This window comes from Phoca vitulina, unplaced genomic scaffold (assembly GCF_004348235.1).
Source record: "Phoca vitulina isolate PV1807 unplaced genomic scaffold, GSC_HSeal_1.0 scaffold1, whole genome shotgun sequence".
NCBI lineage: Eukaryota > Metazoa > Chordata > Mammalia > Carnivora > Phocidae > Phoca > Phoca vitulina.
The window spans coordinates 9,660,101-9,683,848 of record NW_022589704.1 but is presented as its reverse complement, the minus strand read 5'-3'; the positions used below and the strand labels follow the sequence as shown (position 1 = coordinate 9,683,848).

General features: G+C 37.8%; 1 protein-coding gene across 16 annotated transcripts in view; it reads right to left on the bottom strand.

Annotated features, from left to right (window-relative positions):
• Positions 1-23,748, bottom strand: part of TRIP12 (thyroid hormone receptor interactor 12) — a 140,950-nt gene that overhangs the window by 62,708 nt on the left and 54,494 nt on the right. For all 16 annotated transcript variants that reach the window (XM_032400385.1, XM_032400356.1, XM_032400351.1 and 13 more), the window contains 3 exons: positions 22,161-22,963; positions 6,483-6,588; positions 3,741-3,877 (listed from right to left, as the gene is read on the bottom strand). In XM_032400385.1, the coding sequence (XP_032256276.1) occupies positions 3,741-3,877; positions 6,483-6,588; positions 22,161-22,963 (1,046 nt within the window). The remainder of the gene's footprint in view (positions 1-3,740; positions 3,878-6,482; positions 6,589-22,160; positions 22,964-23,748) is intronic.

The window sequence follows — 23,748 nt, the reverse complement described above, 5'->3', positions numbered from 1 at the left end:
CTGAGCCCAGGTGGTCTGAGGTTGTACTCAAATACTGTACTCTATTGGCCCCTTAATAATATTCTTCAGTTCTAATTTTTCATTCTAGTACAGCTGCTTCTTCACATTAAACAGAAATCTGGTTAACAAATACTGTTATTAAGGTTCCAATTATGGCTGAATTTGTTAAAGTGACTCTTAAACTTGCTTTTAAGCTGTTCTAATCATGTGCAGAGCAAATACAAAGTCTTAAATGAAGTTGTTGGTTTTTTTTTTAAAGCACCCCCTGGCACCACATCTTTTTTAAGGAAAACAAAAAAACAAAAAAACAAAAAAACAAAAATTCACTTGGGAAGGTAATGCTGGCTTTGTTAGTTTATGTATTAGAGGGTCACCATAAGGAGAGGCAAGAATATTCTGATTTTTCATGGAGGTGGAGGGCCTGTTTTGACAGAAATCAGTCACTGAACCCAAAGAAGAAAAGATTCTTCGCCAGCCCAATGATGGCAAATATTAATCATTTGTCTACTATAGTTCCATGTAGGTATTACAGAATTAGATAAACCAAACTAGCCTGGCTTGTGAGTGGCTGTCTGTAAAGTTACCCAGGTAAGGAAATGTCATCGGCCGACAGCAGTCAATGACAAAATTCTTTAGTCAAGGTGTCAAACCTCCTTGGGCAACATGCACAAGATCTGTCCCAACACAAATATAAACATAAGATTATCAAGCAGAGAAAATCTGATGCCAGATTTTAAGGTGTCAATCTTTTTTTGTTGTTTTATCTCCCCCATCTACTCTTTAGCATATCTTCACAGCACCATGTAAGACAGTTTCATTCAATACACAGTTCAATTAAAACTATGGAAAAATATTTAAATCAGAACACAAGAAATTTATCACAGAACCCCACGTCTTTATACCTTAACCGATAAAGGCCTCTTATGCAGAAAGACAATAAAATATTAGAATGCTGATAGAATTAAATTTTACTTGACAGGAACCTTAAGGGTTTACCAGATCCCTACCTATAAGAGGCATCAGGAAGACATTTTTATGAGTGTAATGAAATCCTTTGAGCAAGGCCAAAAGAATAACCGTTAGTAATGTAATTATGCCTTAGATGGGCCCTGGTATCAGGTGATATGCAAGCATCTAATTTTTAGGGATTCCAAACAAAAGTAGTTAGGGAGATAAAAAAAACTTAACAAAACTGGGGTTGCTTTCTTTTTACAAACTGACCCTATTCATTTCTTGTGAAATTAAGATTCTCAATGCAAAATCAGGTGCCAGAACACGGGCTATTCTTCCTTGCCATTTGACTGTTTTGCAGGTGTAAGGAAGAATACTTACTTCTCACTTTAGTGTCTCTAGTATCTGCAAGACTTTATCAGCACTATGAAAAGTTACACAGTTCTGATAAAGCCAAAACTACACCCCCCATCTCATGGGAAAATGTGGGCAACACTTAACTTTCAACGCCAAGAGCTAGCATCTCTTCTATGAAGAGCCAGAGAAGTTGGGCTCCATATATAATTATATTTCAAGGTGACCGAGCAGGCACACCGTTATCAACAAATTTTCCTGAGTGTCAACAATACTGGCAAAGTCAGGGTGATATGAGCAGATCTGCCGAAGACAGAGCAATGCTTTATCACTACATGGATAAAAAGCAATAAGGCAATAAGTTTATTTCAATGATTTCATTGGAATAGGTCAGGAAGATGGGATCTCCAAAAATAAATAATGCTGGGGGGGAAAAACCCGTAAAAACACTGAAGAGATTCAATCAATCTCTTTAAATTAATAAAAACATTATTTTAAAATAAATGTTTCCAATAGAGTCTTATACCAACTGTCTAAGAGCTGTCTGTGAACAGATGCTTGCCAAAGATGCTCTAAGTTATTAACACCATCGATTTATACTCCACACTGACTTAGAGGGTTGTATTTCTCTTTAAATTCCAGTTGTACATATGGAGAAACTAAAGCACATCACACTGAAGAACTTAACGTAAAGTTCGTAAGGAATCTGCTGCTTCCCGCAGCACTACTTCAGTGAGCTGGCAGAGAATCAGTCCTGCAGCACCTAGAAGGCACCGAAGTGAAATGAAGTCGTGCTGTGGGCCCCGGGTTATCTTTCCCTTGAACGTGGAAAATACTGAGATCACACCGTGATTTCCGGCAGTCTTATGAACCTAATCCCCTGAAGCCTTTATCCTCTTAGGTAAATACACCAGGGATCAACACCTTACACACCACCCCCTCATTCTGGCCGCCAGTGGTAGCCATATGAAATTAACTCTTGTGACTGTCGGGGAAGCGGAAGGACACAGCCTTTAGAAATGTGCCCTTCTTTTTGAAAACCTGGATTTCAGAGTCCCACAACCCTGGGCAACGTCAACCATTATGTGCCTCAGTTTTCCCTCATTTCTAAAATGGGGAAAACAGCACTCACACCTCAGCACACTGTTATTGCACATTAAATGAGAATATATGTAAAGTGCTTAATACCGCGTCTGCAACAGTGTACACTCTCTACAAACGTTAGCTACGAGAATTACTGTAGTGAGTCGGCTTTCACACAGTCCACAGCTCCATTTCTGTCATCCACGTGGGAACTGCCCCACTTCCATATGCAGACTTGAAATAAACATTTAAAACACTGGGAAGCATCGCCTGGGTGTCATCAAGAGCTTCAATAATTTGTATGTGCAATGGACTGTACTTTCCCTCATATTTAACCCTTGGGAAAAACTATTTTTAATAAAAAGGGGGGGTACATGAAAAAGGTCCCCTCCCACCAGAAGAGACGGTTCAAGTTCGCCATGCCACTTATTATACAAAACCAGGCAAGACAGTGGTAAAAATGTTAAGCTGGACCGAAAGCTGAGAGCAGCATAAAACATGAACAGTGGAGGGCAAACTAGGACATAGGCTCCACCACAGGCATGAAAGAAAACCAGCACACACGTGAGTGTTACGTGAAAGAGCGTTGTTATTAAAGAACACACCTAACACCTAAGCCCATGTGTATCATTCTGACAGAAGAGACTCATCATACCCATGTTCATAAGGATGAACTGCAACATTTTCCTGTCTGTTCTTAACGTTAGATAGAAATGCTCACGACAAGCTACATTTTAAAACCTGCTGGCCACAATGAGCCTCTGAAGTATTAGTCTTCTTTTCCTCTTGGTGATCAGTACATACTTAAAGCTGAAAAGGGTGGGTGGGGGGCAGCCTAATCTTTGTTGTGCTAAGATATCAAGAAGCATAAAAATAAGCCCATAAAAACATACACAGCATTCTTAAAGTTCCTTTCAAGAGGAATACGTATTACTTTTTAGGGACTACAACATTCTCCATTCAAATTTACACACGTATGAAGAAGTAATTTAAGCCATATCCTTACGTTGTTATTATGAACTTAAATTTCCCATCACGGGGCAGCTACTGTTCTGTCCTCACTGCTACAGAACCTTCACAGAAAGTGACTAGTTCCTAAAAGCTCTCTGAATGTAATGAATACAAACTTGGATTTGGAAAAGAATTAAAAAACAGAAACAAATAAATCCAACTCATCAAAAACCCAAACCTATAAAGTAAAACAAAGGAGAACAAGTTTATCTGATGATAACATTGAGTATATCTCTGTCCCCTCGCTTGCCTTACACCTGGTACGCCTACAAGGTAATTTATCTCTGAACAAATCAGTAAGGTTCATAAATGCATTTTAGAGCTAAGACGTGCCAATCTACCTGCAGCTCCTTGGGGAGTTTCGTCTGTCCGAGCAGCGGAAGAATTCACCGTCTCCTGGCTGCTTTCAGGGTCCGCCATTTTCTCCTGTCGACGAGCTTCAGCTGCTCCTCGCTTGCCCAGGCCAGAGCCTCGCCGGCTACAACAGAAAGACGCCATCACAGGCAGCCCTACCAGTGACCACGAGCAATGTCCACGCAGCACAAAGCTCTAATGCATGGAGCACAAAGCCAGTTTCTTCTTTTTTCCATAGAAATTGTTGCAGAAAATCATTATGGGTAACAACCAAGACTTTGTATATTTAAAATTCTTCCAAGTTACACTGCAGTCACAATACATGCTTTTGTGGTGCTATGAGCTATTGTCATCCTTACAGACAGAAATGATTTTTAAACACTTCAACTAAATGGAAAAGTGACCCCTGCTTAGAGAATTCAATTCATTTAAATTAGATCCCTACTTCCAGGGTAAATAGTCAATATACAGACTTTACACTAACAAAGGGCGGGGGGGAGAGAAGAAGAGGAAAAGATGTGGGAAATTCCTATCACCTAAGTTCCAGATAACTTAAACCACCAAAAAAAGAACTACCCTAATAATGAACAAGAGATCCATCCTTTAAAATAAAGAATTAAAGATTTAACATTTATAAATACATACAGATGATACTGAGGAAGACACTGGTTCAGGATTGAGGCACAGCGTAATATGGAAAGAATAATCATCAGTCATTTCTCACAAAGCAAATTACATTTTATTGATGATGATTTTTTCTATTTTAATAGAGAAATCAGTAAGCAAATCAGGTAAAAACAAAAGATTTCCCCAAATTATTATAACTTGGTATTGTTTAAATCGCAGCCCTCTAAATTAGGAAATGAAGAAACATACTACTAAGGATATGTTTTAGAACAAAGTCAAACTGCGGTGGAATTAGATGCTGGCCAGAAACAACCAGGAAGCAGCAGGCATTAAGTGACATGTAAATGAAGGCTCTGAATTACCAGAAAGTACTAGAAGAGTTTGTTCTTCCAAGTAGTAAAAAATCCTCCATAAACAGGGATTTGCTTAGCCAATCTTTTCTTGCAGAGAAACAGCTCACTCCAGACCCAATTTACCAAGCTACAAAGTAGTGGGATTCAAATTAATTCATCTATTTAACATTCAATTTACACGAGCCACGTGACACACTGTGCTCAACACTTGGCTTGATGTCCTCAAGGAGCATCAGGCTAAACAGAGATGGAGACACGGCTACAGCAGGCTGTAGAAGCAGTAAATCTAAAGAGGAACTGCCACTAATTCAGAAAAAGTTTGAGATGAAGAGCTTTCCAGGCAGTGGCTGGAGAGCTTGTGTAGAGAATAACCATGTAAACTCTAAGTAATTTCACATGCGCTACAAAAGTGGTCGTGAGTAGGAGGAAGGCAGGCAACAGAGCTGGGACACTAGACTACCTGACATCACACCAACTTAAAATTAATTTTCAACCACAGTGAATTTGGTTTATATCTCAGATTATAAACTCTGGGTAAACAGATTCAAAATCTAGCCCAAAATTTTTAGACAAAAGCTTTGAAGAACTAAGAAAATTCTCAGGGTTCTCGTAAAACTATTGCCAAGAAACCACAAAAGCAAACAGGTACACTAACTCCAGATATTTTAATAGCATTTTAAACAATCCAGACAGAACCAGAAAATAAGTGGAAAAGTAGATTTAAGTGGCTCGAGTCCTTTTCTTATGACTTGCAACTAGTCATATTCTTTATGTCACTACTGTACCCACCACCAAGAGTAGTCATTGTCACTTATCTTAGAGGACAAACAACAGAAGGGCTAAAACCTTTCAGCTCACCTGAGTGAGAGTAGGGAAAAGGCAAACTGAAATCATTTGCCCCCATCACTGTTTTTAGCACATTTAGAAGAAAGAACAAACCACATATAAAAGAGTAAAAGTCCTCCACAGCCGTGAATAATTAGCTGCACAAGGGCATTTGAGCAACTGACCACACATGAAAAGGTGAGGAAATTCTTAAGAAAAAAAAAAAAAAAATGTTTAACTTTAACCTAAGTTCTCAAATCAGTTAATATAAGAATGTGAAATAACACACTGTATCATATCAAAGGTAGCTGATTTTCTGAAAAGGAGATCCAAAACAGCAACTGGGGAAAACGGGAACTGGAGACATGAAAGCAGACACAAGACACCCACATTCCTCTGTGAGGGGTAGGTGTTGTAATACAAAATGAAAATGAAGTACATCTCTCTCCCCCTTATCCATTAAACTCAAGTGGTGCCAACACACTGAGAAACTAATTAGGCAATATTACAGCCACTAAAATAGGCATCCCTTTTGATCCATTAATCACACTACTAGGAAATTTAGCTACTTTTTAAAAAAAACCCCAAATCTGCATAAAGATGCTCATTAGAGATTTATTGGCCAACTGGAACTCTGAAAACAACAAAATGTCCAACTGCTGGCAATAACTCTGTGAAAATAATGTAGCAACAGAGGAAAAGATAGAGGGTGAGAGTGCTGTCAAAAATAGCATGATTAATACTTAGCAAAAACATGTAAATCAACACTGGGGAAGAATTCATTTATATTGGGTAAGTTTCTTTACTACTCAATATTCAAGTGAAAACTTCAATCATTTTTGAAAACCTGGAGAGGGAAGGATCCCAACAGAAGTGGAGAAGATAACGAACTGGATCATAAACTGGAAAACGCCAATGTGTTACCTGGCACTAGCACAGGAGCCCGTGGTCTTTTGGCGAGTGCTCCGCCTCAAACTGGGGAGCTCAGCAGGTGGGGATTCACTGCGCTTCTTGGTAGATTTTCTTAAACCTATACATGTGGAACGCAAAAGGGAATTTTTTAAAAAAAGAAGTTATCATAAATTAAAAATTACACAATTCTTCAGGTCAAAAGTCCAATGCACCTTCCATGGGCTCTCTAGCACTCTGCGAGGCTCCCGTCACAGTTTGCCTTTACTGACCCAATCCATCCTGGCAAGGTTAATATGGTACCTGGCATTCCCCGTCAGGACAAGTCCCACTTGGCCCCAACCTTGACTCGAGCTCTCCCACACCATGAATGACGGTCTTTCTCCTCTCATACCATCCCCTTTAACCATTCCTATCATCTCTACTCCTCCACTGACTAAGGCCAAGAGATATTTTTTTTTTTTGCATTTACTATATATTTCAGGATTTTACTAAATTTAAAAATTTTTCTATTTTTCATTTTCATTCATTAGCACATTACACTGTCTTTAAGCTGTCCCTTTCACCTAGTTTATATAAAGTTCATCAATTAAGACTATGAGAGAACAAAATGCTTTCTTTTCTTTACACAACCCCATCAGCAAGGAAAATATACTTGAGGTGAAGGTTATTAGAATGTCCAATGTACAGATAACTGGATAATTAAGGAGGAAAGTCAAACGAGCACACTTTACATGTTATTCTGGAAGCTAACTGAAAACCTTCATAGGCTGAACAGATTCTAAAAAGGTACAGCAATTAAATGAAATCTATTACTATTTCATAAACAATGGGGAGGCCATCGAGCACTGGTTCTCCCTCCCTCTCCCCCAGACAACGTTACTGTCCCGGGCATCATACTGGGTGGTATGCTCTATCTAACAAAGACCTCCAACCGTGAAAGGTCTCCAAGTGAAAAAGCTTATTTCCAGAACTACAACGTCACCTTAAAGAGCATTTCCTTTTTCAGAGACTAATTATACAATAATGATTCTCCAGGTCACTTATTTCCCCCCCGCGCCGGAACCTTTTTTTTTTTTTTATTTGAGACAGCACAAATGGGAGGGCAGGGTGCAGCAGCAGGAGAGGGAGAAACAGACAACCGATGAGCAGGGAGCCCAACTCGTGGCTGGATCCCAGGACCCTGAAATCATGACCTGAGCCAAAGGCAGACGCTTAACCAACTAAGCCACCCAGGCGCCCGATCCCCAGGAACTTTTAATTTTTGACCATTTTGCTGCTTCAAAGTGGAATAACAGAAACTCCTTCCTCTTGATTTTCTTAAAAACACCAGTAAAGGATATGGGTAATAGGTGATAAAAAAGATTCTAGACATCTTTCCGACCCTTAGATGCTTACAGTTCATTCAACCTGGGATAGTCCCTACACTATACACACACACACACACACACACACACACACACACACACACACAGTGAAAATTGCTAACTAAGTGAAAAGCACACTATTAAGGAATCTTTAAATACCAAACAGAAGCTATAAAGACAAAAATCTACATTCAGACAGGTATTACCATTTAGAAATCTGAACCACACCTTTTGGCCCTTTTTTTTTTCCAAAGTAAATTTTGTGAAAGGTTATCTAGACTCCTCAAACTGGCATAAAAGGACTAAAAATGAAACTTTAAGTGGGGAAAGAAGATTGGCCTAAGGGTTTCTTAAATTTCAATTTTGTTTTTGGATTGGTTTACTACATAGCTTATTACCAGAATTACTTAATGCGATCACAAATCAATGTCTGATACCCCACACTATTTTATCTTTGTTTGGACACGCATCCTGTCACCTGAAAGATGAACATGGCATGTGGACAGATTATGGGACTAACTTAATATATTCAACTAATTAGCATCACTATTTTTTAATATTTAAAAAATTCAGAAATTGTTTTTTTTAAGATTTTATTTATTTGACAGAGAGAGACACAGCAAGAGAGGGAACACAAGCAGGGGGAGTGGGAGAAGCAGGCTTCCTGCCAAGCAGGGAGCCCGATGTGGGGCTCGATCCTAGGACCCTGGGATCATGACCTGAGCCGAAGGCAGACGCTTAATGACTGAGTCACCCAGGTGCCCCCAGAAATTATTTTTAAATAACATTCCAGAAAACATTAAATTATACTTTTCTATTTGCATTGTGCAACTAAGTTAGAATAGACTTAAAAACGCACAAATCATAGAAAAAAACCATGAGTGCATGTTATAGTAAAACACTCCACAATGTTTTCACCTCTAACGTTACTTTAAAAACCCCTGTATTGTTGTCACTAATATTAGTTTATGTGACACTTAACTAAACGTCATCACACATACCATGACACAGTAATGGACGCTAGCAATGACACTGTTCAGTGCTGCTATACTGCTTATGAGATGACAGTATATGTTCTGACCAAAACTTTTATACTTTCACTACTCATGTCCTATTTTAGAGTTAGGTGTTTAACTTTCTTTTAAACAATTTCATTCAAATGCCATTTCCTTATGATAAAATATACTCACTTTAAATATGGAGCTGAACAAATGTATTGACCCATATAACCAACACCACAATCGGATCAGGACAGAACACTGCCATTACTCTTAGAAGTCTCTTTGGGCCCCTTACAGTTAATCCCCTCACCCACACTTCAGGCCTCTGGCAACCACTGATCTGTCCTTACTGCCTATTCTAGAATTTCATAAAAATGGAGTCATACAGTGTTTTTGGAGATTTCATGTTGCTGAGATTTGCAGTCCATTCCTTTCTACTGTGGAGAGGCATTCCTTGAATGGATATGCCACAATCTCTTTTATCCATTGTTGGTGTGAAATTTAAGAGAAACGTACTAAATTACAGAAAAGCAGAGGGCACCTGGGTGGCACAGTCACATGTGCGCCCAACTCTTGGTTTCAGCCCAGGTGGTGATCTCAGGGTCCTGAGACTGAGCCCCGCACTGGGCTCTGCACTCAATGCGGAGTCTGCTTGAGACTCTCTCCCCCTCTCTCCCTCTGCCCTTCCCCACTGCACTCTCTCTCTGGAATAAATAAATAAATCTTTAAAAAGGAAAGAAAGAAAGAAAAGAAAGGAAGGATGGATGGAAGGACGGACAGAGGAGAACCAAAACAACAGAGTAGATAGAAAAATATTTTGAACTGCTGTTATAATCATGCTGCAATGTAAAATGACTGTCAGACTATTTGACATAACTCCAATTAGCCTGATAAAGTAGGAGAGATAAGCCCCAATATTCTGTTTTCTGAAAGGCAATCCCATGATAAAGGAGCTGCTTACATATAAAGCTCTATAGTGGAAAAGACGTTTCCCCATTTGTAACATTACCTGAGGCCAGGATGGGAGATAAAAATAGCTTTCACATGTGTATCTGCTCCAAAAATTGGAACAGGGAAACACCTCACAAGTGGTAAAGACTGATAATTACTAACTTAACAGTATTTCTAAGCAAATCAAGTCAAACGTTGGAAGAACTTATAAATTCTTTCAATCTAAAACATTCTTTAGAAGATTACAAATGTCGAACTTTCTGGGAAAAAGGAAAGCGGAAGTCGTTTACAGAGTAAGCTCTGCCCAGAGAATGGGGATAGTTTAACCTTCTTCTGGCCAATCAGCTGACAATGCCAGAACATACCGTACTGACAGTTTTAGATTGGCTATAGTTTTCAAAAGCACTTTGAGATACAAAGTTATGATAATTCTTACTTTTCAGACACAAAACTATTAACTGACTTGCTTAAAGGCATAACCCAGACAGACTACACAATTCTTACGTTTATTTTGAAGCAGAACAGAGGCTACTACATCTTCAATACACTTAGGGCCAAAGTTAAAGTTGTGCCTTACAGGTTCACTTAGGAAATGTTAAAACGCTTCATATAAAAACACTATAGTTTTGTAGAATCAAAATGTGTTTCCTTCCATTCTACTGGTCAAGTAAGGGTCATTTCAATAAAAGAGGAAACAATGTAAGTGTAAACCAACAACCCAGTGAGAACGAATTAAAATTCATGTGCACGGGAACACAGGCACACGCGCGCACACACACAAACATACACAGAGGCTGTAATGCAGCAACACTAAGTTTATCACTTATTTTTATGAGGCCACTCGGAGAAGCATCCAGAATACCTACTGGTCAAATTAATATATTAATGTCTACGAAGCCTTTGTGTAATGAATTTAGGTATAAATGTAAACATACTTTCATCAAAGCTTTTGACATTATTTTGGTATAAGAATATACACTGTTGTTCCTACAAATATATTGTTAATCTTTATTCCTGTGGTAAAAGTGAAACTGGAAGTTAGTATTATTCTCTTAAAAGTCCTAATTGCTTTGTTCCTCTACAGCATATGTATGTCTTACCTTTGTTTTTGGGGGGGAGGGACAAGTATTCCTAACCCCCAACTAATTTGCATGAAGTTCAGGGCTTCATCTTTTGTTAAAACATTAGTTTTTTTGCAAAGTCAGGACATATAAAATGTGAAATAACTAAATCTCTCATGTATCCAGTTGTAAGCTTGGATTTCTCAAATATAATATCTTAAAAGAATGAACAGATTGAGGGCCTTAGAAATTTTATTTTCTGGACCCTCAACTAAAATAAACATAGGTATGATCTTGGTGCTTTCTACTCATAGTGATTTTTCTTCTCTACTTCAAACTTTCAAAAGTACTACTCCTTGCATTACAATATGCTGAAATGTGTAATTTTGGCAGGAGGAATGAGCACTTGTCACAGGATCTGCCTACTTCAGGACAAGAATAACCAGAGGTAAAACAATATTCATCCTAGAAAGGTATGGTTTTCACTAGTAATTCCATTAAGTTTCTTTAAAAGTAAGAGTAATTAGATAATACATATTCACTGTCATGCTTTTATTCCATTTTTAATTCTTTCATGAATTAAATGAGGATGCTTATCTTTGATATGGCATACATATATGGTCCCACAATAAAAATACAGCCCCCATGATAAAATAATCTAACAATGCAATAATTAAATGTTCCAGTTTCCTAAAGATTCCTTCTGTTGTATAGTGAAAATAAACCTAAATGTCAACGTATTGCTAAGGTTGTTTGAAAATCAAGTGAGATGGGGGAGAGACTGACCTAACACCTTTATTCAGTGAATAATGACTGAATTCAACTGCATTAACGTTTTTATTCTCCAACTTACATATTCATTTCAAAGTGACCTTTAAAAAATGATCAAGTAGGGGACCTGGGTGGCTCAGGTCATGATCCCAGAGTCCTGGGATCAAGCCCCATGTCAGGGAGCCTGCTTCTCCCTCTCTCCTCCCCTTTCATACTCTCTTGCTATCTCTGTCTCTCTCAAATAAATAAAATCTTTTAAAATAAACAAACAAATAAATAAAATCAGGTAGACATCTCTTGTATAATACCCAGAAACCCTTGTTCTGAACACCCTGTTGTTTTGTTTTTTAATTCTTTTGAAAACTCTATCCTACCCCTTCTCCATGTGATACTGATGGAAGTACCATTCACAGTACATTCCCACTATATGAATAGGACTCAAATTGGCCAGACTATTTCCATCATAGTCAAATACAACCCTGCATCCAAAATAGTGATTCATTCAAGGATAGGCATATGATCCAAGGAAATCAGGGACTTTCTTACAATTTAATACATAAATGATTGGACAGCATCTCTGGGGAGGAGAGGGGAAGGTGTGAGAGTCATAACATAGGTTTGGGCCTGACAGGGTCATCTTTTTGGGCTCCTGGACCCAGTCAAGCCTGAAGCTAGCCAATCTATTGGCTTTACAGTCATATGAACTGACCAGTGTTTATGTGTGTATATGCCACACATCATATAATATATACCATGCTTTTATATACATACCTCATATAATATACAATTTTATTAAAATTTTTGGGCTAAGGTAGATGTTGACAAACTGCAGCTTGTGGGCCAAATTCCAAGTGGCAACCTGTTTCTGTAACTCCCACTAGCTAAGAATGATTTTTACATTTTAGGGAGTTGTTAAAAAGAAGAATATGTAATAAAATCTGTAGGTGGTAGTAAAACCTAAAATATTTACTATATGGACCTTAAAAAAATAATAATAATTACTGACCTGGACTTTGAAAAGAAAAAGGAAGAACAGTATATGGACTCACCTAAGTTTCAAGAATCAGATAAAAATTTAAAAAACAAAAACTTGTCCAAAACAAAATACAAACAAAAGAAAATTCCTTATATTTTAAGAAGAAAAAGAAGACCTCAGCTAAACAATATCTCATTTTCAAGTAATTTTTCTAGAATTAGTTAACTTGATTTTTTTACTTACAATTTTTGCAATACTCCCACAGATAACAAATACATCTCCTTTTTAAAATGGTACAGTAGACAAACCAATGAATAAGATACACCAGTTATTTTAAACAAGGGTATTCAAAACTGCTACAATTCATTTACATTTCAACGTATCAAAGGATGATTAGGATTGGTTTTTTGGGGGGGTGCGGGGAGGATTGGGTTTTAAAATGCAAATCCCCAATTTGTTTATATATTTTAGAAAGCTATCAAATGGAGCACCTGGGTGGCTCAGTTGGTTAAAGCACCTGCCTTTAGCTCAGGTCATGATCCCAGAGTCCAAGGGTTGGACTCCATGCTCAGCAGGAGTTGGCTTGTCCCTTGCCCTCTGCCTCTGCCTCTGACCACCACCACCACCGCCCCACCCCGCTTGTGCTCTGTTTCACTCACTCTCTCTCAATAAATAAAATCTTTAAAATAAATAAGATAAAAAGCTATCAATTATCCATTTATTTACATGTTGTATCTGTTTCAAAAGGTATTCAGAATGACTTGTTTTTTCTTCACAAAAGGAAAAAAAATGCACCAAATAACATGAGTACTATCACACATGAAGAGTTCAATTTAGAATCATGCAATGGGGCCATTTAGCTACTGGAAAAAGTAGGCCCAATAAAGAGAACTAACAGTGGGAATATTTTCAGTAACTTGATCTTGATTCCTTCAGCCAAAACAGAATCATGAGAACCTGGTATAACCTGGTGTTGCTTTCAGTATATACATCCTTACTAATGGTTACTTTGCCAAAATAAATTCACAAAATGGAAAGTAACCTAGCATATAAGGGATCATAGATGTTTATTTTAAAATCATTCAGTAACAATAAAAGATGAGTTTTGCAGATGGCAGTAAGGTAAATCCCAAATGGAATTTTCTAAGCCAAGTTTTTATTTTCTAGCCAATGCAGAGCAATTTCATGCATTGATTTGGCAATACAAATTAAACACATTAGAAATGTACAAAAGATATTCATCTAACCATTATTTTAATAATGAGATACTGGAAAAGAGCTAAATGTCCAATAATAGGGAATGGTTAAGTAAACACCAGTAATAAAAACTGCAGGAATACTGTCTTAGCTAGTAAGTATATGAACAGATTGGCATTTTACACTACTAGTGGGAATGTAAATTCATTTATTTCTACAGGCAATTTCAAAATATACATCAATATTTAAAAAGAACATAATCAGAAACCTAACAAGGAGATAATGCTGTAAATTACAAAGCTCTAGTCAATTAAAAAAATTTAGAACAATGTAAATGCCCATTAATTGAGAATGAGCTAAATTAGGATACGTCCATTTACAGCCATTCAAATGACGTAACTTATAGTTCTTTTGAAAGGAAAAAGGTCTAGTGTTTAGGCAAATAAAGCACTTCAGTTTCTTCATACCTAAAACACAGATACTACTTCATTCTGTTGTCATGAGGATAAAATTTAATGTGTTATATGTCTAGCATGGAGTGTGGCTTATAATGGGCACTCTACTGTCACGCAGAGCAAGCGCCAAGTTTTGATGAAATATGTGCATATACATGACAAAGTGTGTGCCTTCAGTTAAAGACAGATACCTGGACACACATACATTCACTTCTGTCCTCTCCAGAAACTCCACTAAACTAGCATTAAAAGAATCTGAGGCATAAATCCACAAGGATGAGATGAATGGAAGAGATTACTATCACAATTTTACAAGATGAAAAGCAGAAATCCCAGCACTAGAAATTCCAGAAAACTTAAAGCAGAAAACTGAGATAAATTACCAATGAGAATGACACTCAGAATCCCATAAAGTTCAGGAATTGATGGTACCAGGTACCTCTGGGATGACTCTGGAATTAAAACTGAGGATTGGTTGATAGGCTGTTTATGAAGCAGTCAGATCCCCAGCTCCCCTCCCCCACTTGCACAGCTGGATAACTGTCTCTGCTGACCCAGCAAAACACAAGACCTCTATTCTTTAGAAAGTATAAAATAAAGAAATTCTCAATTAGAGTACACAGCTGTATCTAGGTGCACCGCACCAAAATGAGAGGGGGTGGGGAGATCAAGTATAAACAGATTAGATGACAGATGGCCTCTTTCCTAGGCCTCTTTTCCTGCTCAACCCCCAGCCCTTGGTCAGTTCAGCTTTTACCTCTAGGCAGGTGTGTGAAGGAATCCTCTCTGTGGAATTTCACCAAAGAAAAAGATCTAAAAATAATGATAGGTTTCGTAATGACTAGCCCAAACAGATCACTAGAGAATGGATTTCAGTGAAATCTCTTCTATGTGCTCAGAGTTTACAAATTAAGTGTTGGTGGACCAAAAACCTGAGTATGAGGAAACAACCAGGAATTACCAAAACCTGTGGAAAATTCCCAATAGGAAAAATCAAAACCAAACCAACCTCCCTCCCCCCAAAAAACTTCATGAGAGCTGTGTAAAGAAAACTCACCATCAATATCCTCAAAAAAAGAAATGCATCCAAAATAAAAAGGAAATGAGAACAAAATAACCTCTTGAAAATAAAAACAAGAGAACAAACAGGAAGAAAAAAAAATCAACAGAAAGGCTGGAAGAAGTTGAAGAAATCTATCAGAAAGTAGAAGAAAAAAGCAAAGCCAGAATGAAAACATCAGAAATTTCCAAGAGGACAATCATCCAAAATAATAGGAGATCTAGAAAGAGAAAAGAAACAAGGATACAGTGAACAACCATCCTGTTTGCTTGGCTATAACCCTGGTTTTAAGGCTGAGTCCTGAGAGATCCAAGGGAAACCAGGACTGCTGGTCACACTAACAAAAAATGAGACCAAACCCACAGCTGTGGCAATACCATGACATGTCTAAATAATGGAGGTAAAGATCTGCAAGCTTGTAGAATGGGTTACATATACAACAGATCAGGAATCAGAATGCTTCCAGTAAAGAAAGCTTAAAAATAATGTGATTCTTCAAAATTTTTAAGAATCATTTCTAACCCAGCACTCTATATCCTTAATCAAACTAGTACCAAGGTTGTGTATTTTCAGTCAATATCTGAAGACAATAAAAAGGCTTTTAAAAATCTCACAGCTTTTTTTCTTAGAAAGCAAGTGGAAGAAGATACATTCCATCATAACAAAATAGTGAACCGGGAAAGACGATGTGGGATCTGGAAACAGAAAGCTAAACGAAAGACTGAAGAAAATGCCCAGGCTAAATAAATAAAAGCTGTGAAGCAGGCATAAAAGAGCAGCCACCCAGAGGCCTTATTTCTTCAGGACAATTTAACAAAACCAAGCAGACAGCCTGATAAAAGATTTAAACAATTAGTAAATTGTTTGGAATAATGGGTTCACAGAAAAGGAAAACAACATCAACAAAATAATTATTTAAATCAAGAAAAACAAAAATGTGTAAGAAAGGAACCCTTCCGACGGACTCTGGTAAACGGCATTTATGCACTTATGTATCCATATAAACATCGGGCAGGCACTGATCACACCTGGGCAAAGGGGAAGTGTACACAGTACAAGGCTGGTGGGTATAGAGGTGCGGTAACTCTCATAAAGGGCAGGCAATAGTGCTCAAACTGAAAAAAAACCCAACCAATAAACATACGAGCACATATTCTATATAGATGGAAATAAATACCAAAATAATCAGCACTGGGGAAGGGCAATGTGGCAGGAAGACTGCTGTTTTTTAAAACTTACATGTAACTTTAGTAAAATGTAATTTGGCTAAATTAATTCTTATTCTGACCCGGTATACAAAAATACATACCATGATTGTTTAAAATTTGCAATGTAAAATAAAAGCCTTCTTTGGTGTGTCTGCGTAGCTCTGCTGGTTGAGCACTGGACTTGATTTCAGCTCAGGTCGTTGAGATCAAGCCCCACATCTGGCTCTGTGCTCAGTGAGGTCTGCTTCTCTCTCTCTCTCTCTCTCTCTCTAGCCCCCCACCCCCTTTCCTCTGCCCCTCCCCCATTCATGTTCGTGCACGTACTCTCTCTAAAATAAATAAATCTTTAAAAAATAATAAAAATTTTAAAAGTAAAACAAAGCCTTCTTAACAAAGAGGCTGATACTTGTTTCCATTCAGTGTTCTTTTTTAATTTGGCAACTCATTTTTCTAATTTAATGTATTTTTTAAAGCCTCAAAATTATTAGAAATCAGTAATTTTTCAAAGCACTTACATATTAAAATTATTAGAGCTTTAAGTTGCTAAATTATTTTACTAGCTGTCTTATAAGACAGAAAACTCTCAACACTCAATCCTTTTCCCTTTAAGCTCCTCAGCCAACACCTCATGAGGTGAAAAGATAATTTAATTATTTAGACTCGGTATGGATGACCCTTTAAGACTCAAGGTGAAACCAAGATTTTAACTCTTAAATTCTCTCCTGTTCAACACATTCTTATTTCTTCCCTCCATGCTAGGGATGTGAAGAACCAGGTCTCAGTCTCAGACTAATGATAGAGTCCTAATCTCAGCAGAATTACCTTCCCAGAATTCTGCATCTGCCTGGTTCTTGTCTAGTTCTAATAATGGCCACAGGCTGCATGCAAGTCACCAGAAGAGCATGAAACTCAAGATGGAAATAAGCTGGTAACTATTGCTGACTAGGTTATTAATAATGTGCACATGATGTCCACTTAAATAATGAGAGGAAACCAGATCTACAAATAGACACATTAGACTAGAAATATAATATCTTTAAATTTTGCTATAAATAAGTTCCATAACAGCCCAGATTTTGATCATAAACTTTCTTGTATTTCTACGCCATCCATCACCTTCTACTAGTCAGACACTACATACTCGGAAAGTCGTATTACTTCAAGATTAGCTTTCTTTTAAAAGAAGTCAGATTAGCAAAATAGATCTTGAAGCCATACTAATTTTTAAAAGTTTTAAATATGTTAAAATATAAAAATATTTTCAAAAATCACTTGTATTACAGTCCCAAACTGGTTTTACATTTATGCTATACAAATTTCTGAGAATGTCTGTTTACTTATGCTAAACAACACAAAGCAAGAATAATTTCTTAATGCATATTAAAAATTGTCACATAACACTGTCCCTTCTGGGGTATTCTCAAGACTTCTATCAACTGATACAGTGTGACCTTTGTCACAGAGCTATTTTGATCAGCTGCAGCTGGCAAGCCACAAGGCTTTAGGAAGCCCATCACAAAAGTAGCTGTTTCCCTAGTTCTCCCTTTAGCCCTAATTCCTGACCAGGAACTCATTCATCGGTCTGTTAACAGTTGCTGAAACAACACACTGGGAAAGGTCTTCTTGCTCAAGTATCCTGACTAAATGTATTATATCATTTCCCAAAGGTTCCTCAGACCACTGCCGTCTTCCCTAGGTCAAGCAAATCTGTAAAATACGCAGAAGTTGCATAAGATCTCTCACAGCCTTCAATGTGTTAATGTAACCCCAAATCTCCTCCAGTAGTATTCAACCATGGGAAATGAGTTTTCATAAAGTATCATGTAAGTACCATTACTCCTACAATTTGTTAACAATTTTTTTCCCATGAAGCTTTACTGACCAACCGTATCAGTGATTCTTTACCTGAGAAAACCTATCATATTCTAATTAATAGGTTCACAAAAGTTGAAGAAAACAAATAATCTACCCAATTTGGAATGCTTTCTATCTCACGAAGTGGCCAAATCCATTTTTTGGATAACATACAGATTCTGGTTCCACGAGACACACTAATCAGAAACTTGCCTCTCAAACTCTACCCACTGAATTAACGCCCCATGTCTTGATGTTTGGGAGGGAGGGGAATCTCCTCATGCGTAAAGAGCCCTTCAAATATATGGCAATATCTCTCAAGTCACCATTATATGTTAGTACAGTACTTTAATTATACAAAGTTATTTTCACATGCATTCATTTATTTAAGCTTCACAAGAATGAGTATCATTATCATTTTGCAAATAAGATCAGGAATTAGGCTGCATGATTTGCCCAACCTCACAAAACTAAGAGATAACTTCAAATCAAGATCTTCCAAATCTGAAAAGTTATACCTTAAACTTCATCAGTGGCTGGGATTTATCAATCCTTCACTCTCAAAAGGTTGCTGAATATGGTTTCTGTCTTAACATACTCAATTTCTGCTGTTCTAAATTCTACAATGCATCTCATGTACTAATTACTATGCTTAGTGTCGTCATATAATCATTTATTCCTCAAATAAGCTATTATGCCCATTTAGAAGGAAAAGGCTACAAACTTTCCCATAGTTGCCAGTTGACAGAATGGCAGAACTAGGATTCAAACCCAGGCTTTTCACCTCTTTAATAAGGGTTTTCTATCCCCAACATGCCATTACTTGAAACTCAAGAGATTCCCATAAAATACCTAGTTTTGCCCCATATTCTTAAGTAAAATTACCAAGTACTGTCAGTTCTATTGCGGCATTGCTTCCTATATAAACTCTTTTCCCCAAGGGACATTGGTAATCATGCCTAAAATCCACCCTGTCCTGTCTGACCTCAAGAAGCCTTCCTAGATTTAGCTCACCCAATCTACTCAATCCTATGCATCCTCGTCTCACGACTGATTTCTGGAACCAGATGGTCTGGGTTTGACTCTGGCTCTATAGTGCTCACTTCAGCAGCATATACTAAAATTGGAAGGACTCTTGGCTCAATGGCTTCTTGGTTCTGTGACCTTAGGGAGGCAAACTGACCACTGACCCTGAGTTTCCTTACTTCTAAGATGGAAATAACAGTATCTGCCACACAGGGCTGATGAGGAGTAAATGACATGGTCCGTGTAAAGGATTTACAAGTTATCAGGCACTTGTAAGAATGTTACATAGAAATATTCCCTACTATTTTGTTTGAAATGTTTCTCACTTATTTGAAAATAAGCGAATATGTAGTGAATGGAATGGTATAAATCCTTGGGTTCACACAATATTCATCCCTAAAAATGAATCAATACCAGTAAAGAAGGATCGAATTGATTTCATCTCCTCCAGGGTCTTAACATCTCCTAATGACCCAAATATGGTGTGACCGTACAACACAGAAAACTAACAGGGGTGAAATGTGGTGAAGAGAAGGAAGCAGTGGGGCTTCAAGTTACACGTAGCCTCCATCTTCCAATTCTAGTTCTGCCATTTGTGAGATATGTCACCAGGCAGCTTATTCCACCTCCTTGAAATAAATTTTCTTAATAACTATCATTAAACACCATTTTATAAAAAAGTTAAATGGATTGCATATGTAAAATACCTGGCATTTATTAGATGCAAAATAAATGCTGGTTCCCTTCTCCTATTTCAACAGCTTGGGCTATAATTAGAGCTGAGAACTAGGGTAGTGATAGTGAAAATGGAAAAGCAGTATTCGTGAACATATGACACACGCAGATTTTGTGAACGTGAGGAGGACAATACAAGCTGAGTTTTACTCCATTTGTCACCATGTGCAGAGTGAGCTTCATAGACCGTCTGGTTTTATTATGGCCCAGGGGTCACATCAGAACTCACGGCAGTTTCTCATGTAGAGAAACCGAAGAAACTGCACTGGGGGTCAGGTTTTCTCCTCAAAAATTATACGAACAGACTCCAAAGAAAAGAAAACTAGTTGTCTAAGAAGAGTCGAGGACTCAAGAACAATCTGCTCTGGCCCTGCCCTGGAACCTCTGAGAAATCAGAGCTGCAGGAGATGAGCTCTGCAAGTAAAGCATACTGGAAGGCAGAAAACAGAGGAGTGAATCCCACCAAACCAGCTACAAAACTCAGCCTGGCCCAACGGCTGTGGAGGTCGCACAGCTACTACACTGCAGACAAATGTGCATGCGTGCTTCTACTTCACTTCAAAACAGAAAGGAAGAAGTGTAAAAGCAGATAACCCTATGGTATAGGTTAAACACAAGATTTTACGTACTGTCTACTAGTATTCTTTTCTAAGTTTAGCAAATATTGAATCAAGTGGAAGCACAGATAATAGGGTTAAAGGAAACAGAACTAACAACTGTCTCTGATCCAACAGTAGGTTAGGCTGATCCACTATTAGCTAAAGTTTGACAAGAATACTACAACACTATGCAAAATTTTCAATAACCAAGAAAAGGTTCTAGCCTATCAAAATATAAATCTAAAAATGTTCTATGGGGGGGGGGGGATGGTGAAAAGCGAGCTTCCTGGATAAATATTACAAAAATTAAATGCTGAAACTGGACGTAAATGCTGTATTATTCTATTTGTGTTTTTTAGATTTCTCAAAACAGAAAAAAGAACAGCCTTCAGCATTACAGCAATCACGTAACTGAAGAAGGCCACCACCAGCTCTAATCAGTTCTAATGACATGAAGAGTCGGCTTCCCTGAAGAAGTCTTTTGAACAAAAGAGAAAAAGACAAGTGCCTCAAGATCCCTATCTCTCACCTAGTTTGTTTCTTTGCTTGAAAAGTATTATTCTGAAATGTTGGTTCCACTCCACTGTTCAAGAGGGCAACATTCTTTCCCATTTACGTGGGACTAGAGCCCAGTGTATAGAACGTAAAAGGTATTCATCTTCAGACTAAGCTCTTTAAAGGCCATTAAGTAGGACATGTGAATAAGATTTCATTTATACTAGGCTACATTTATTCTAAAAATTTAGCTCAGTATTTCATGAATACTGAATATATAATGGTATAAATGGTATATATGGTATAAATCCTTGGGTATATATGGTATAAATCCTTGGGTTCACACAATATTCATCCCTAAAAATGAATCAATACCAGTAAAGAAGGATCGAATTGATTTCATCTCCTCCAGGGTCTTAACATCTCCTAATGACCCAAATATGGTGTGACAGTACAACACAGAAAACTAACAGGGGTTAGTTTTCTATATCATGAATATATCATACCAAACCTCCCCCCCCCCCAAAAAAAACACCCCACCATTTGACTTTTGAACATAGTCAAAAGCAACTCATAACTGAAATAATTTTGTTGTCTGGTTATAGAAGATCCAACTTGATGTCCCACCCTGATAATAGGAAATAACTTAGTAGCAGGGGCTACAAGGATAAAGATACAGGCACTACAATGTGACCATTTAGAAATAAGAAGGCAGCATTCCTGACAGGTCTCCTTAAAACTAAACGCAGTATCAAGTATTATGTATTGTTACGAACGGATACAGTAAAAACCTAAGACTGCCTCAAGCTGCAAAAACAAAACAAAACAAACAAATCTGACTACCTTGAAAGCATAATCACTTCTGACAAACCAAGAAAAATGTCCATGGGAAAAAAAGGAAGAAGAAGAAAAAAAGAAAATGTTTCCATACACTTACTTGCTAATTTGGCCTGTAATCCAGAAGGTCCAGGTTTTGATGTCTCTGACTTAGAAGACCCTGGAAGAGACAGTTTGGTTTTAGGAAGGCTAACTTTAGGGCTGAAACGAGCAGCCCAATCGAATTTTGAAGAGCCACCAGTTTTACTCTGCTCCTTTTCCCTGCTACTTCTTCTGGGACTGGGACTGGATGCTGAACGGGAACGCCTGGTCTTGTTCTGGTCTTTTCCTTGTTTCACCCTGGCCCCTGGTGGTACAGTGGAGGAGGCCGAGGCAACGGCAGAAGAGGAGGAGGAAGTAGAGGCAGCGGAGGAAGAATCAGTGATGGCGCTGCACCCAGCTTTGGCCGAGGCGGCGGATTTTGAAGCCAGCTTGGTGGGTTTTGCAGATCTCTCTTCGGCACCAGTTGACTCAGACACAGAACCACTTTTTATACAAGAACTCTCTGTCCTCTTTCTTTTCTGACTCCGTGAACTGCCAGCGGCCCCACTCTTTCTGGTATGAGCCTTACTTGTTGACGGCGATGGTGCAGATTTCAGTTGTTGCTCCTGGTCTAAATGTCTCTTCTTTGACTTACTATGTGGCTTATTTGTTTCAGAGGGAGATTCAGTATGCTGAAGTGCTTTTGGTTTTTTGGCAGAGCTAGGAGAATTGGTCCTGTTGTAGTCTGGACTAGCACTGCGTTTCACTCCTCGAGAATTGTCTTTCTTAGGCACCTGCCCCGTTTTTTGCCTTTCTGAAGTATTGGCTCTGTCTGGATCCTCTGGTTGTGGAACTATGACAGCAGATGATGAACTGCAGCTTCTGAGAGGTCAGATAAGAAGAGAGTTAATATCAGTCTGCCATCATTGTACCTGTCGTACAATACTTATTAACTTCTCAAATCTGGGCAAATAATACTTAAAAAAAAAAAAAAAAAAGATGCAAAGGTTTCCTGATTAAGTCCAGGGCTAAATAAACACAGGTTTTCAAATGGTTCAAAAAAAAAAAAAAAAAGCAGGTGTGACTTTGGATGGTTAAATATTTGATTAGAAGATCAAATATTTGAATAGATCAGAGTAATTCTTTAGCCCAAAGATTACTTACACTAACCCTCCTAGTCACAAAACAAGAATTAAGAAAAAGAATACTTAGCAGTTCAGAACTAGTTGATACTAGAATACTGATGCTCTATTCACAAATACAACTTCTTTGTCAAAGCTTGAAATAACCACTTATGTATGAACTTTCAAAATGAAGGTAAGAAAATTATATAGTATATTATCATTCCTTTCTAAAAGACTCCTGCCAATTAGATCTTAAGAAATCACTGACCTTTGGCTCTACCAATAAAAAACTAAAAACAAAAACAAAACCTAAAAACAAAAAAAAGTAAAATGGCATTTCAGATGCCTATAAAGGTTTGTTAATCAAAAGTGGAACCTCACGGCTCTCTAACCAAGGGAAAAAAATGCGTTGTCTAGAGCTTACTGCATTGACATCACTGCAAAGTAAACCATTAATCCTTAAAGTTACATTCAGGGAATAATGAAAACACATATCACAACATCTTGGGATAACCTGCTAAATTTTAATATTATGCAATGATT